General features: G+C 41.2%; 1 protein-coding gene across 10 annotated transcripts in view; it reads right to left on the reverse strand.

Moving 5' to 3' along the window:
• CSPP1 (centrosome and spindle pole associated protein 1) overlaps nucleotides 1-16,205 on the reverse strand; it is a 110,048-nt gene extending 93,843 nt beyond the window's left edge. For 9 of the 10 annotated variants that reach the window (XM_056110420.1, XM_056110415.1, XM_056110434.1 and 6 more), the window contains exons 1-3: nucleotides 16,040-16,205; nucleotides 6,390-6,498; nucleotides 4,380-4,479 (exon numbers count right to left, since the gene is read on the reverse strand). In XM_056110420.1, the coding sequence (XP_055966395.1) occupies nucleotides 4,380-4,479; nucleotides 6,390-6,488 (199 nt within the window). In that variant the 5' untranslated portion in view covers nucleotides 6,489-6,498; nucleotides 16,040-16,205. The remainder of the gene's footprint in view (nucleotides 1-4,379; nucleotides 4,480-6,389; nucleotides 6,499-16,039) is intronic. The other variant, XM_056110441.1, reaches the window with a different exon arrangement.
• Between the last annotated feature and the right edge of the window lie 1,016 nt (nucleotides 16,206-17,221).

Raw genomic sequence — 17,221 nt, forward strand, 5'->3', positions numbered from 1 at the left:
TAAGGATAGCAAAATTAAAACCAAGCCAATTATGCTTTCACTTAATTCTATTAAAATTTATCTAAAAAAATAAAACACCAAAAATAATTCTGATGTGTTTGTTTTTCTGTGGAAAGGTTTTGAGTGTATAAAGTTTTTAATATATAAGATTATCTTTGTTATAACAAGTTTATTAAAAATTAATAGGCCTGGGAGCTGGAGAGAGAGTACACTGTGTACAACGCTTGCCTTGCAAGCAGCTGGCCTGAGTTCAATCCCCAACATCCCATATGGTCCCCAAAGCACCACCAGGAGTTATTCCTGAGTGCAGAGCCAGGAATAAAAGCTCGGACCTGTTGTGGCACAAAAAAAAAAAAAAAATTATACACACATACCTATATAATAGGTTTATTCATGGCTGGGCCTGAAATTTCCAAATACTTTGAAAGTTGAATCACCAATTTTAATTTCAAAGAAATTGTTCATTTTCATTGTAATAAAATATAACATAACAAAATTTACCACTGTAACAGCAAATTCAATGTCATTACATAGACGGGCAATGTTTTAAGCCTCACCTTTATCCATTTCTATGATTTATCATCACAAATAGAAACTTTAGCTAGATGTTTATAAGAGATATTTCAACTTCAAGTAGTTTCTTTTTAAGAGTACAAAAAAATTGTTTGGAGGCGATAATAACTGCACTTGATCTTAGCCAAAAGGCCGAGGGCTGGAGCAATAGCACAGCGGTAGGGCATTTGCCTTGCACGCAGCCAACATGGCCGACCCGAGTTCGATTCCTCCGCCCCTCTCGGAGAGCCCGGCAAGATACCGAGAGTATCTTGCCCGCACGGCAGAACCTGGCAAGTTCTCTGTGACGTATTCGATATGCCAGACACAGTAACAACAAAGTGTCCAATGGAGACATTACTGGGCCCACTCAAGCAAATCGATGATCAACGGGAGGATCTTTACTTTACTTTAACAACTGCACTGCTGCACACCTTATAAATAAATAAAAAAACAATGAATTGTAGTCGATAATATTTATGTAGACAACTGAAATGGAAAATATTTACAATACAGAAGTTATACCACAATAAAGCTATTAAAAACAAGGGTAGATATTTCTCAAATATTTTAATAATAAAACAATGTCAAGAAACACAGATATCAAGTGAGTATTCAGTTTCTTAAGTCCCTTTCCCTCTTAGTCCTATCACATGCAGTATTAATTTTTTTCTAAAAAAGATTTTGAAGATTTAGTTATTTGAGGGATATAAATGAACTAATACCAGCAGCTTATAAAGTGATAAGGGTATTGCTATTTTTGTGTCTTCTTCCTCATGGTGCAGCTAAAGGATGGAAACTTAAGCATCAAATTACTACCTAATCACTGAAATATTTCAGGTGGGCAAAGGTCAAAGTAGCACTGCACTGTCACTTCACCGTCCTTCTGCTGTTCATCGATTTGCTCGAATGGGATCCAGTAAAGTCTCACAACAAATTGTTTTTGGCACATCAAGTATGTCACGAGTAGCTTGCCAGGCTTTGCCGTGCAGGCGAGATACTCTCGGTAGCTTGCCAGGCTCTCCAAGAGGGGCAAAGGAATCGAACCCGGGTCGGCCGCATGCAAGGCACCCTACCCACTGTGCTATCGCTCCAGCCCAAGGTCAAAGTAATATAAACAAATCTACTGATTTTTATAAATACTAAATTCTACTTTTCACTGAAAATATTGTAGAATTGAATTCTCTTGATAAACATATAAGGAATATTTGACTCCTAGACTTAAAAGGGCTATATATAGTAGATTCCTTATGGACACTTCTCAGTCATGCTCCTAATTCCCTTCCAAAATAATCAAATGTATTCTCTGTGCTTGAATTTTAAATTTCACTCTCTCCTCAAACAAATAAACAATCCTAAATTTTATTATTTTTAAGGTACATAATTTATTCCTAAACAGAGAAATAGTTTTGATTCTCACCTTGAGTGGAGTATCACATATGAAAATAGACTCTATACTCCGTGAGTGCTAGGTCATAATTTACTCAACTTTAAAATGGCTGGCACACAAATCTGTATCGAAGAAACGTTCCCTGAATGAATGTGTCACTGAAAAATGCCTTAGTAAGTGAAAGGAAGAAGAGAAAGTTGGAAAATAACACACTATTCTTACTATGTCATTTCTACTATGAGTAGCCTAATTGCAGTGAGCAAGGACACATAGTAACTAGTAAGCAAAATTTCTAGTTACATAGGATCACAATGTATTCTCTGTTATGTCAAGGAGAAAAAGTCAGTAATGTTGCAAGGATGATGATGCTGTGCCTCTGGCCACACCCCAACAACTTGGGGCCAAGTTTACCAAGAAAGTAGAGGCCAAAACTTAGATATGTGGGACACACTCCCACAAACCACCTCTGGCTCGGCTATATAATTGGAGGCAAGGCCTCTCTAGTTCCTGACCAAACTGCTTAATGGCCATGATCCCAGAGACTCAGAAACAAATCTCGGAACCCAGTGGCTTTTGGCAAAAATGCATCCAGTCCCCACAGTAGGTTACTGGCACCGAGCCACCCCAGGGGGGAAAAGGGTGCTGTCCCTCCACCTGCTCCCTCTTGGCGACTCAGTGGCTGCCATCCACAGAGGCCATTGGACAGTCAGGTTTGGGCCCTCAGTGATGAGAATGTGACTCACTTAATAGAGTATTTGCCATGCATGCGTGAAGCCCTGGATCTGAACCACAACGAACCATGGCCTCTACCTCTTGCAATGGTGGCCATCAAGTCACACTGTTTCTGTATCCATTATACCTCACAGATACTTCAACTATTTCCTTCTGTTTGGGAAGATCCAGAGGGACAGGAACAAAACTATAGACATTCCTGTACATGTCACTTGGTGAAAATATACGTGTAACCATGTGTTTATGGAATGTGGAATTGCTTGGTCACTGAATAAGGTCACAGTGCATTTATTTAGTAGATACTGACAATGTTTTTTATTTTTTTGCTTTTTTGGGTAACACCTGGCGATGCTCAGGGATTACTCCTGGCTCTGCACTCAGGAATTACTCCTATCGGTGCTTGGGAGACCATATGGGATGCTGGGAATCGAACCCAGGTTGGCAACGTGAAGGGCAAATGCCCTACCCACTGTGCTATCGCTCCAGCCCCCATGCTGACAATTTTTCAAAGTTGTACAGTAAACATTCTTACCAGCAAAGAAGTTACAGATGATATACATCTCTGACTACTCTTAGTAAGTCCTTTAAATATAATAATATATTATACTACATGCCAGGGTATCTGTATATTTTTGTTTGTTTTTGTTTTTTGGGCAATACCCAGTGATAAAAGTTATTCCAGGCTCTATACCCAGGGGTTGCTCTTGATGATATTGCAGGGATCATGTAATGCTGAGGATCAAACCTGGGTCTCCTGCAAGCAAAGCATGCATTTGTATTTTCTTAATAACTGTTAATGCTGAACACCTTTTCAAACGCTCATTTGAATTTTCACTTCTGTGAAATGCTATCCCATTATTCCGCCTATTTTTTAAATTGGAATGTATTTTTTGGAGATTTTATATGTATTTTTATATGTATTTTTGTGTGCATATACAAACACATCTATATTACCATACATATAAATATAGCTGCCTTTTACCTTATCTTTTGGTGAAGAACTAGTTCTTAAAGATTTTGCTAGAGATGTAACATTACAGTGAATACATTTATCAAAACACACGATATGCTCTTCAAATTAAGTTATGTACATATTTATATACCATATGTGCATTTTTTTTACTGTTTTAAAATGTTTATTTTAGGGCTGGAGCGATAGCACAGCGGGCAGGGCATTTGCCTTGCATGCAGCCAACATGGGCCAACCCAAGTTCGATTCCTCCGCCCCTCTCGGAGAGCCCAGCAAGCTACCGAGAGTATCTCGCCCATTCAGCAAAGCCAGGCAAGCTCCCCGTGAAGTATTCGATATGCCAAAAACAGTAACAACCAGTCTCACAATGTTACTGGGCCTGCTCAAGCAAACTGTTGAACAACAGGAGGACAGTGACAGTGACAGATTATACTGAGCTGGGGAGATATCTCAAAGGGTTAGCGCATACGCTTTGTATGCAAGAGGCCTATTTTGATTCTCATACTACATGGACCCCCAATTACCTCCAAGAGCCATCCCCAGGCACCATGACAGAAACAGTCCCTGAGTATCATCACAAAAAACTTTATCATCACAAAGTATGTTTACTTACATTTACACAGTATCATCACAAAGAACTTGGAAAAATATTTTTTCTTTTTGACAAGACAAAGCTCCTTCACAAGGGCATGCTAAAAATATCTTAAAATCAATTTAGCTCACCTAATGACTTACCTAAGGAACCCTTGGTCTGTTGATTGTTTGGTGGTATGTTTTCCTTAGCCATGGAAATTAGTATTTTACTATTTTCAGAGAGTTGTTCTGATCCTTTTCCCTGAAAGAGACATAAATATTTACAGGGGAAGAAATGCTTTAAAATTAATACTTAAAAGAGAATATTCATCGATATTTTCATTACACAGTAAACAAAATTATATAGTATATAATTTTAAAAATAGGGTTTGAGGGGCTGGAGCGCTAGCACAGCGGGTAGGGCATTTGCCTTGCACGCAGCCAACATGGCCAACGTAGGTTCGATTCCCAGCATCCCATATGGTTCCCCAAGCACCGCCAGGAGTAATTCCTGAGTGCATGAGCCAGGAATAACCCCTGAGCATCGCTGGGTGTGACCCAAAAAGAAAAAAAAATAGGGTTTGAAAAGTAATATGTATTTAATACTATAATAAATATTCTAAAATTTAGCTAATTCACTTGTCAGTAAAGAGTCACTATGCCAGGTAATGGAAATACATAAAGGTAAAGGTAAAGGTAAAGGTAAAGGCCCTCCTGTTGTTCGTCGATTTGCTCGAGCAGGCCCAGTAACATCTCCATTGGGCTGGAGCGATAGCACAGCGGTAGGGCGTTTGCCTTGCACGCAGCCAACACGGCCGACCCGAGTTTGATTCCTCCGCCCCTCTCGGAGAGCCCAGCAAGCTACCGAGAGTATCTCGCCCACATGGCAGAGCCTGGCAAGCTCCCCGTGGTGTATTCGATATGCCAAACACAGTAACAATGGAAATACGTAAGTTAAAATTTTTTTTTAATTCATAAACTACTGAAGAGATATAGAGAGGTGCAAAACTGAGCATGAGAATGAGAATGAGAGACTGGCTAAGGGACGAAAAAAGAAGGAGGTGTCACCCCACAGAGTAGGTAATACTTGAACTAAGAAAAAAATAACTACTCATTCACTACTTAATATCAGAATTATATACATGTATATGTACATTATATACGTATATGTACGCCCCCCAAAGACAAAATAAATGTAATTTCTTAATCATGTTTTTGTATACAATATTAGTCATACATATATTTTTATATGTATATTTTTTAATAGTTAATATGTTCATATTATTTATCATCCAAGGAGGATATCTTTGTCAAGAGCAAATGCCAAGCCTAATGAGCTACTTTCCCAAAGTGGGAAATACCACCTGCAGTTGTGTAGGGTGTGTACTGAAATAATCTGGAGAGCAACAGTGGCTTCTGGTGTAACTTCAGGTAGCTCTTTCTACTTCCTCACTTAAAGGCAGGCTCCCAGGACTTTGCAAAGTAACTATTTTTCCTGAAAAGTAGGTGATAGGCCATATAAGTTTGTACTAAATCAAGAGGTAAACCAAAATTATCTTGGAAAAATCAATATAAATGAGTATTCTTCTTAGAACGGACATATGAGGGCTGAAGCGAAAGTACAGCAGGGCATTTGCCTTGCACGCAGCCGACCCAGGTTCGATCCCCAGCATTCCATATGGTGTTCTGAGAAGCCCAGGAGTAATCTCTGAGTGCAGAGCCAGGAATAACCCCTGTGCATCGCCAGGTGTGACCCAAAAAGCCAAAAAAATAAAAAAAGAACAGAACATATGCATATGGCATAGATCAATCTATACCCTAGCCACCTCTGTCTAGATTAGTTTCATCAAATCTAGAGAAGCTCTAATCTTCCTGTTTGCGACAATACTTTAAGAAACAGTTTTTGAAATGTATACACTAAACTCAAACAAAAGAAACTACTCTAATTCATTTTTTCATATATTGCTAAAGAATTTTATCTCACTGATTCATTGAACCTTCTCATAAAGCATATGAAAAAGCAGCCCAGAGTTAGTCTTTCAGAGTCAGAATGACAAAATGGCCAGATTAAAATATAAAATACAAGATTCTTAACTCAAGAAGATACCTTGCACTTACACAGGATAAACTGCAAAATTTTAATGAAATCTATTAGAAGAAAATTGATTTTACCTTCATTTCCATATAAGGTGGATCACGTTCCAACTCTGCTCTGTCTTTGGCCAATTTGGCTTTTCGCTCTTTAATAAATTCATCCAAATTTTCAGCCATTTTGCAAGAACTGAAAAAAAGCAAAACAAAAAAAAAATTCAATGAACACAATACTGGAGGCAATTAACCTGAAAACTCAGTTTATATTCATCAAATTGAAAACTTCAAGCAAGCTTCACTGAATATGCTTATCAAACTAAGAACTCCAAACAAGACTTATTTGTTTATTCCCACACTTCCTGTACCTATTACATACCTCAAAAGAATAAAAATGAACCACAACTCATCCCAAAAATTAAAAAAATCTAAGATCCTGTCAAAGTATTTTTTTTAAAGGGGGAATACCTTTTCTTAGTCATTTGGAGATATGTATGTATATATCTCCAAACATCCAGATAGACATATCTATTTCCTTGTTTTTTTTCTTTATACACATTTGATTGCAATTATCTAGAACTTGTCTTTCCCCTATTTCACTTGGCATGACACCAGCCCTGAACCTCATTTGAGTTCCATTCATGTTGTAGCAACAGGATTTCATAATTTCTTATAGCTGAATAGTACATATCACTATATGAATATCTTTATCCATTCGTCTGTCATTGGGCACTTGATTGTTTCTAGATCTTGGTGTGTGATTTATCTTTTTTAATTGGTGGGGGTTTTTTTCTTTTTTTTTTGGTTTTTTTAGGTCACACCAGGCTATGCACAGGGATTCCTCCTGGCTCTGCACTCAGGAATCAGGCAGTGCTCAGGGGACCATATGGGATGTTGGGAATTGAACCCGGATTGGCCGCATGCAAGACAAATGCCCTACCTGCTGTGCTCTTGCTCTAGCCCCGAACTGGTGTTTTTGTTTGTACTCTCTGGATATCTAAAGGATGGGACTACTGGGTGATATGGTAGCTCTAATTTTTATTTCTTGAGAAATCTCCATAGTGTTTTCCATAGAGGACCATACATAATACATTTCTATTAGCATTTACTGTTCCTTGCCCTTTTTTACATAGGCCATTTTCATAGATGTGAGAGGTTATATCATTGTTTTTATTTGCATCTTCTTCATAAGTTATCAGCTTTTTTTCTTCAAAAGAATTTTGGGCATGTCTTTCATTAAGCATCCACTCAGGTTTTTTTTATGGGATTGTTTTATATTGAATTTTATGAGTTTTTTATGTTCCCAGGGTATTAGCCTTTGTCAGATGTTTGATATCAGATATGATTCTATACCATAGGATATCTTTGTTTTTTGGGGTCACACTGAGTGATATTCAGGGGTTACTCCTGGCTCTGTGTTCAGTGATGACACCTGGTGAGGTTTAGGAGACTGTATGTGGTGCTGGGGATTGAACCCGGTCCAGCCAAGTACAAGGTAAGTACCTTACCCACTGTCCTATCTTTCCAGTTCAGATATCTTTCTGTTTTAATAAATTTATTTCACTGCAAGGCTTTTGGTTTGATATAATTCCATTTTATATTTCTTTTTTATTGCGGGGGGGGGGGGGATATTGGGCACACCCTGTTATGTTCGGGGCTACTCCAGGCTCTACACACAGGGATCACTCCTGCTGGGCACAGGGGTCCATATAGGACTCCTAAACGCAAACAGAAGATAGTATTTTCCATATTTGAATGCTTCAAAATTCTGTGGAGTCTATAAGTTGTACCATTACATTTCTTTTTGAATAGTAAGTTGATTATTAAATATTTTGTTGATCCGGCAGCCAAAGACCTCCAGGACCAGCCACCACCATGCTGAGACCACTCTCCGCACACATGAAGGTACTGGTAGAGGGACAAAGCCACACGGGTTCCGGGGCCGAGATCTCCAAGCCTACTCGGATTTGGGCCGAGCATTCTCCACCCAGATCCTCCAACTTCCAGTAGGTGGGGGTCACACCCACCAACTGGCCCCCTGGTGCCATGTAATCCCATCAACGGCCAAGACCCAGAGACTAAAAAGCCCAGCTCCCGGAAGAGAACAGTGCAGTCTCCTGCGGCTGCGCGACATCCTGTAATGACATCTTATTATCTCATTCCTACTTTGGACAAACTGGCAGGCTACTGAATGTAGCCTGCCCACACGGCAGAGTCTGGCAAACTCCCTGTGGCGTACCCAATATGTAAGATACCAGTAACAATGATGGGTCTCATTCTCCTAAAGAGCCTTGAATATAATCTCAGGGCTAGGATGAAGGAGACGTTACTGGGATCTGCTCAAGGCAATCGACGATTAACAGGATGATTTGTTTTTGTGATTGATTATCAACTTATAGTAAGTTGATTATCAAATATTTTTAATTCATTTTTGATACTGGTTTCTGAACTGTAAAGTTTATGCTCAGTGACAAAATTATGATCTCTGACACATATACAATGAGGATATGAATTAAAGAGATAGTAAGCTTTTTATGTAGAGTAAGGATCTAGAGTTATTTGACTGCGTGTTTCTATTGTTTTGCAAATGTATGTACACTTTTTAGAGATGATTCAAACTAGCACTATACATCTGTTTATAGAAATGTAATTCCCAAGACAGATTAAAGATTATACAGCATAGTACATATGAGAAAACATTGTTTCCAAAGATAAATTAGTTTAATACTTTTTTTAGTTTGTGCTATTTCAATGACATTATCAACTACAAAACTTATGCTTTGGCTTTAAAGATTAGGAAATAAAAACTTTGTCTAACATATCTATTTAATAAAACATTTTGTTTTCTTTTCTGGTTCATTGCTTTTGGGTCACACCCAATGATGCACAGGGCTTACTCCTGGGAAGCCTTGGGTACCATATGTGATATGCTGAGGATCTAACCTGGGTCAACCATGTACTAGACAATCACTCTACAGGTGTACTATTCAGCCCCGTTTTTCTCTTGCTGATGGAGGCAAATCGCCAATGACACCACTGAGCTATTGGCATGTGAGTGTTTTGCTTGCTTTCATTGCTGTATCTTATGGTTTTAGTTCTAATACCTTTAATTTACTTAGTATTTATATAGGGTGACGGGGGGCGGGGGAGGGGGATGCCAGCCATTTTTCTTGGGGGATGGGAATGGTCCACTAGTGATTCTCAGCCAACCAGGCCTGTGAGTCAATGCAAGAGTCAGAGGATGCAATTCTGTAGGCTCAGGCCCAGCAATGACAGGGATGTCAGCGCCACCACAGTTGTGCGGGGGGGAACTGAAGACCATATCCAGTGATGCTCAGGCGACCATGTGGTGCTGGGACTCAAACCTGGGCCCTCTTAATCTATCTCCTTGCCCAAATATTTTCTTTTGTTAACAATTTAAAATCCTAGAATTGGGGATCAGAGCAGTATCACAGCGGATAGGACTCCTGCCTTGCATGCAGCTAACTCACGTTCAATCCCCAGCATCCCATATGGTCCCCCAAGCACCACCAGGAGTAAATCCTGAGTGCAGAGCCCAGAGTCATCTCTGAGCATCGCCAGGTGTGGCCCAAAGAAAGCCAAAAAGGTAAATAAATAAAATTCTAGAATTGACTTCTCATAAGCACAAAATACAAGCACATTTTAAAGTGACAGATACTATCTGTGTGTCATCAATAAAACATTAGATTTATCAGATGCATAATTTCTAATTTTGTGCTATTTAACCAGATAAAAAATATCTCAACATTACGTTTAAATCAAAGACATTAATAACCTTTCTCCTGGCATAGATCCAAGACAAATATGACCAAGAACACCACTATAGTTTAAAGAGATGAATTTATTCCTCATTGCATTGAAGTGCATCAATATTCACCATAGAGATCTCCAGAGAGTGTTTTAGTTAAAAAGTTTTAGAAAAGACTTAGGGGATTTCTGCTTGTCTTAAGGAATCCAGGGGAGCGTTTAAGGGCTGATTTTTGCTCAAGATCAGATACTGTAGGAAGTGAAGATAATTCTATGACTGGACAGTTTAGGAAATCTTACCTATAGGATAAGGCTAAAAGCTGCAACTGGTAAAAAGCAATAATCACTCATATCAACTGAAAGGGGATTTTTGTGGCTTGGACAACACTCATGGCTGTTTTCAGACATTATTATGAAGTGGTTTTGTTCTTCCTCTTAATCCATGGACACAGAGCAGTCTTATCTGATGTTGATATTCTGTGCAATTGTTTATCTCCAACAGAAGAACTTGGAGCCTAAGCAATAGTATCAGTCCACTCCCTAGCAACAAGATCTTGGTAACAGTACAAAGCAAGTCTTCGAGCTGTCCTAGCTATTTTTCTCTTTCTCATTCCTTAACGCGAGTCACTATATAAAATATTTCTCAACTACAAAATAATTCAAGAATTACTTAATGAATCAAAGAAACCAAACAATAGATGCAGCCTAAGTGTAAAATACAGTAAGAAAGTTTATAATTATTAAAATACAAGAAAAATTGAAAAAGCATAAATGGGATTCCATTTTTTTTTAATATGCTGCCAGACATATGCCAGACACAGTAACAACAAAGTCTCCAATGGAGACGTTACTGGGCCCGCTCGAGCAAATCGACGATCAACGGGAAGGCCTTTATGCTGCCAGAGAAAAAAACCAGACAAGGGTTCATAAACATAAAGACGTTTTACCAATGGGTTATTTATCTAGACCCCTAAAACAGGATTCTTATTTCTCACTCACAATCTTTTATCACTGTATTATTACCAGTTTTTGCTTCCAATAGCTGTGCAAATGTATATAGAAGACAAAGTTTTTCGGTTTTGGGGCATACTCAGTGGTGCGCTCAGGGCTTACTCCTGGCATGCTCAGGGGACAATGTAGGATGGTAAGGATGGAATCTGAGTCAGCTGCAATGCAAGGCAAGTGCCTTATTCACTGTACTATCCATCTGGACATAGAGGATAAACAATGGTAAGAAAATCTATTTCACTGAAAGAATTAATTTCAAATCTAATTTCATCGCTATGTAACTGAATTCAAAATGTTTAATTCTCTATTCTTCAATTTCATTATCTAGAAAAGTGGAGGGCCGGAACGATAGTACAGTGGGTAAGGCGTTTGCCTTGCATGTGGCCGACCCAGGTTCGATTCTTCCATCCCTCTCGGTTAGCCGAGCAAGCTACCAAGAGTATCCTGCCTGCATGGCAGAGCCTGGCAAGCTCCCCATGGCATATTCAACATGCCAAAAACAGTAACAAGTCTCACAATGGAGACGTTACTGGTGCCCGCTTGAGCAAATCAATGAACAATTGCTACAGTGCTACAGAAAAATGGAAATTAGATTATAAAATTAAAATGCATTAAGTGACACATTGATAGAAACTAAAACTAAAAAAATCAAACTGATCTATTAATTCATATTTCTATAACCATTTTATAAATCACTCAGCAATTCATCCTTCGTGCTATTGTTGTTAAAGCCCCCAAGTATACTGAGCTATAATCAACAGTAATTGATACATGGCTGTCATAACCTACAATATCGTTAAACCCTAATTTTAACCCTTTTAAGCTCAACATACATAGATATAAATATATAGAACAGAATCATTCTGCTAGGCCAGTCTAAAAAGAGAGAGAAAACCCAGAAATATGTCAAATTTCCCCTCCCAATTTTATCAATCACAAAGAGAAAAAAAGATGTTGCTCTCATCTTTTTCCTTCAGAATTATAGTACTTGGGGCCAGACAGATAGTTCACAGGGTAAGGCATTTGCCTTGCACGCAGGTTGTTCCCATCTTGTTCCTTCAGGAGTGTAATTGGGGCTGAAGAGATAGCTACAGAGTATCTGTGAAATATCTAATATATATATATATATATATGAGATATATAAGAGAGCCACACTTGCCTTGCATGCAGCTGACCTGGGTCCCGTCTGCTTTCCAATGAAAGTGTGTCCCCACCCCCCCCACACACACACCTCCTACCAGGAGTAATTCCTAAGCTCAGAGCCAGGAATAACTCCTGAGCATCACTGGATGTGGCCCAAAAAACAAACAACAACAGAAAGAGGGCAGTGCAAATTTATTTCCCAATGAAAGCTTGAAGAATAAAAAATAAGTCACCTACTAAAAGTCACACATTATTCTAGATGTTAGAGGATGCAAAATGTAAGCTGTGATCTTTACCCTAGAATTTAGATAACGCCACTGTCAAAATGTCTCATACTCTAGTCGAAAGGAATTAGGAATAAAAGGGAAGTACTCATAAAGGATCTAGTGGAGGTATCAAGCAAACAATTTTCTGACCTTCCTACCCAAAGATTCACTACAATATCTACGTAATGACTTTTTTCAAAGATATGGAAAAACTACTAAAATTTGTATGGAACTATAAAACTCCCCCAAATTGTCCAAGCAATTGTAAGGAATGGGGGGTAGCAAGGATGGGAGGCATTGCATTTGCCAACTTTGAATTTTACTACAAAACAATAATAATCAAAATTGCATAATACTGAAATAAATATTGACCTGCACAACAATGGAACCGAATTGAGAGTCCTAAATTAAGCCCCTAGATTTATGGGCAGCTAATTTATGATAAAGAAGCTAAATATATAAACTAGCACCGTAGCACTATCCTCCCATTGTTCATCAATTTTGCTCGAGTGGGCACCAGTAACGTCATCATTGTGAGACTTGTTACTGTGTTTGGCATATCGAATACATCACGGTTAGCTTGCCAGGCTTTGCCGTGTGGGCGAGATACTCTCGATAGCTTGCCAGGTTCTCCAAGACGGAGGAATCGAACCTGGACATCCGCGTGCAAGGCAAACACCCTACCTAAAGCATAGAAAAATCTCCTGAACATATGGTGATGGGAGAATTGGATAGCCACATGTAAAAAAAAATCAAGTGAGAACCATAGCTCACACCATTCACAAAAGCAAACTAAGTGGATATGTATTTAAAAAAACCTCAAGATTAGTCCAGAATCAATAATATACACTGGGAAAAAAATCATTGGCATAACTTTCCATGAAAATAACTACAGAGGAGTCTTCAATGAGATGACCACAGTGATGAAGCAACAAAAACAAATAGGCTACATTAAATTAAAAATCTGCACTGCAAAAGAAAAAAAAAAATATATATATATACTCTACCAGCCACAGCAAATAGTACAGCAAACAGGGCATTGGCCTTGCATGCAGCCATCTGGTTGGTATTCCATATGGTCCCCTAAGGGTGTAGCCCAAAAGAAAAAGAAAAAGGAACTCACATTCTAAATGAAAGACACCCTACAGAAAGGGAGAAAGTATCTTCACACAATACAACAGAAAAGCATTGGTATCCAAGATCTATAAATGACTATAAAGCACTCACAAAAACAAAACAAAACAAAACCAACAACCCCATCCATAAATGGGACAAGGAGATGAACAGACACTTTCCCAAAAGTGGATGGCCAACAGGCATTTGGAAAAGTGCTAATTGTCACACATGATTAGGGAAATGCAATTCAAAACAATGAGACATCATCTCATGCCTGTGAGAAAGGCACATATCTAGAGTCTGGAAACAGCCCGTATTGGCAGGGTTATGGTGAGATAGTACAGCAGGAAGGGTGTCTGCCTTATATACAGTCAGCCCAGGTTTGATCCCTGGCACCCCATAGTCCCCCAAGCACAGAGTCAGAAATAAGTCCTGAGCACTGCCAAATGTGGCTAACAAAAAAAAAAAAAAAGCAATCAAAAGTCAGAACATTTAAAAGACTATCTGAGGGCTGGAGAAATGGCTCCAAGGCAGGAGTCACATGCTTTACAAGCGGGAGAGCCAGGTTCCATTTGCCAGACAGCACAACCAAGTGTGCACCCACCTTGCCCGCCCCTCATCCAATAAAAGTCTGCTCTGAGTTTGTTTAGTCACATCTGACAACATTTTTTTTAAAAAACAACTAAAATTTTCCTCTTTCAAATCACTACCAAAAATAGCTCTTCTCCTATGCTGAAGGTCCAAAAATAACCTTTATCCTGAGGGAGCATTTCAATAGTTAGTTAACTACAAGTCAAGGTCCTCTAAGAAAGACTTACAGAAAAGTCACCAGAATCTTACTGATTTCCATAGAATTTCGTTTTGCTGTCAGTATGTCTTTTGTCATATGAAGTGAACTTATATTTTGCAAACTCATATTAGTTATATTAGACTCTTGCATTTTCTGAGGTGTTTGAAAACCAAACGGTGGTCTACTTTAGAACTACTCCAAAATCTTAAAATTTTTATTTTAAAGGCAATTGTACCATCAAAAGACCATCAAAAGGAGGTACTACCGTTAGTAGTATCACTATACCTAACTCTACAACATTAACAAACTAAGCAGTAAAGGGATAGGATTAACAAATGTGCTGATGACATAATCTATAGTTATATCCTTACTTTGCAACAACGTACCTTAAATAGATTGTATTACTAAAAAGCATTATTGCAACAATGTATCTCAAAAACAGCCCTCTACATTAACAAAGTAAGCAGTAAAAGAGATAAGATTAATGTTCTGATAACATAATCTATGGTCACATCCTTATTTTTGCCACAATGTACCTCACTTATTGGATCGTTGAACAATGGCTCTGCTAAAATCTAAAAGGGCCGGATAGCACAGGGTTTAAATAAGATGTACTCCGTTAGTTCCCAGGAACAACACTGCACCCCCAGGACCTCCAGATGTAAGGGTTCAGCGTGGCCAGTTCGCTCCCTGCACCGCTTAGAGTGGCCCTGGTGGTCCCTGGCACTGCAGTTCTTGAGGGAGTATCCGTATCCTCTGAACCAACTCCAAAGGACAAGATCTCCGGAAGTATCCCCTAAGCGCAGCTTCGGAGTCCCTCAACAGCCCCCCCCCCCACCGCCCAAGCCCCGAAAGTTTTTAAATAAAGAGAATGGTGTCCCCGAAATCCAAAGCAAACTATTCATCCTATATTCTTGAGATCCAGCCTTTCCCCAAAGCTGCGTCCCATCACCAGCACTACTGTAACCTAGACTCAAATCTCAGTTAACGATCCTAAAATCAAAGAGCCATCGGAGAGTAACAGCATCCGACCACATGGGGCGATTAAATCTGACTTGCAAAGCAAAAACTCCGGGACCGGCGGTGGGTTCCGAAGCCAGCGTTAATCATTAGCTAGACCCAAGTGAGAGGGAACAGCCGGGCCGGCTCAGCAAGCGCGCCGCGGGGGAGGGCGAGCGGGCGGGAGGCGGGGCGGGGACGCGGCCCCGCTCCGCTCCGGCGCCGTGGGTGGCAGCCGAGTTCGGAAGCGTCAGCGCGTTGTCTGGCAACCGAGGTCTCCACAGCACCCGAGGCGGCGACTGCCGCTGCGGCCAGGAGAGTCCAAACCCCGTCCCCAGGGCACTCCCCGCGGGCCAGCCACCCCCTCAGCACGACCCCCCCCCCCGCCCACCCACGGGGAGCCCCCGCCGCTAAAATCCGCCACCAACCACCACCCACAAACCCCGCCCCCCCCCGCAGGGAAATGTTCCTCCCACCCGGAGGCCGCGAGACCCACCGGGCTGGGAACCCCGTAAGCCTGCCGGCCGCGAGACGCCCCCTCACCCCATCCCGGAGTCCCCGCCGCAGTCCGGGGCCGCGCACCCGGCCCGGGGACACCCCGCCAGCCTGCTCCCCAGCCGCCGCCGCCGCCGCCGAACGCTTACTCGGGAGAGCAGGCTCGAGTCTGCGGCGCCACACTGCGTCCTAGCAAGACTAGTCGCAGCTGAAAGCGGTGGCGGCGGCCGCTCCGCTAGGAAGCCGTGTGACAAGCCTGCCCGTCCCGGCTCCACCTCTGAGGCCGAGCCCTCCGCTCGCCCCGCGCCAACCGCCAAGCGCAGCTCCGCCCCCACTCGAGGGCCGCGGGAGACGGTCGGCGGGAGACCGCGCGGCCCATCGCGCCCCCTGCCGCCCCGGAGGCCGCACAACCAACTGGGCGCCTTGCCCGGCTGGAGATACTTAGGAGGGTGGGTAAGGGACCACCAAGTTCTGATCCTCCAGGGAGCTGGTGAGGCGTCCAGGATAATTCCCTGGTTAAACCGATTCAATCCTACTAAACCTTGCGAGCCCCAGCAGAACAGGGTCAGAGACTTGGAAGAAACGGAGACGGCTAACAGTGACAGCATAGGGGCAGTGATAGTAAAGGGCTTATGGGACTATCTTGCATGGAATGGGTCCCTTGGCACTACATATAGTGTTCCAGCACCGCCAGGAGGGATCTCTGAACACAAAGCTAGGAGTTAGCCCTGAGCAAGCGCACGGTGTGGCTCCAAAAAGTGAAAAAGGAAAATCAGCATACATGTCCAGGGCATTCCTATTTCCCCCTAGAGTCTGGGTAAAGTTTTGTCCTGGGCTTTTCTTGCCAATTTCAACAAATCATTTAGTCCACTCCAATACTGAAAAACCATTAGAAATACATACATTAGCTACCATTAGAAAGGGTCTTCTGGCTTTCCTGACGAGTGAAACTGTAAGTCCTTTCCCTAATTACTTTGTAAGAAGGATTAAAGCAAATTATCAATGGAAAATAAACGTCAAAACCACAGATGAGAGGTCGGAGCAATAGTACAGCCGGTAGGGCGTTTGCTTTGCACTCAGTCGACTCGGGTTCTATCCCCAGCATCCCTTATGGTCCCCCAAGCACTGCCAGGAGTAATTCCTGAGCGCAGAGCCAGGAGTAACCCCTGAGCATTGCCAGATGTGACCAAACAACAACAACCACAGATGAGGGAGTGTGAACTGGCTGATTCTAATGCTTTTAGCTATGTGCAACACATCATACTGGAAATGAAGGACAACACTCAAAATGAACGGAACTGCTGACAGAGTAAAATAACCTTTAAAGTTGA

This window comes from Sorex fumeus, unplaced genomic scaffold, assembly GCF_029834395.1.
Source record: "Sorex fumeus unplaced genomic scaffold, SorFum_2.1 ptg000002l, whole genome shotgun sequence".
Classification (NCBI taxonomy): Eukaryota; Metazoa; Chordata; class Mammalia; order Eulipotyphla; family Soricidae; genus Sorex; species Sorex fumeus.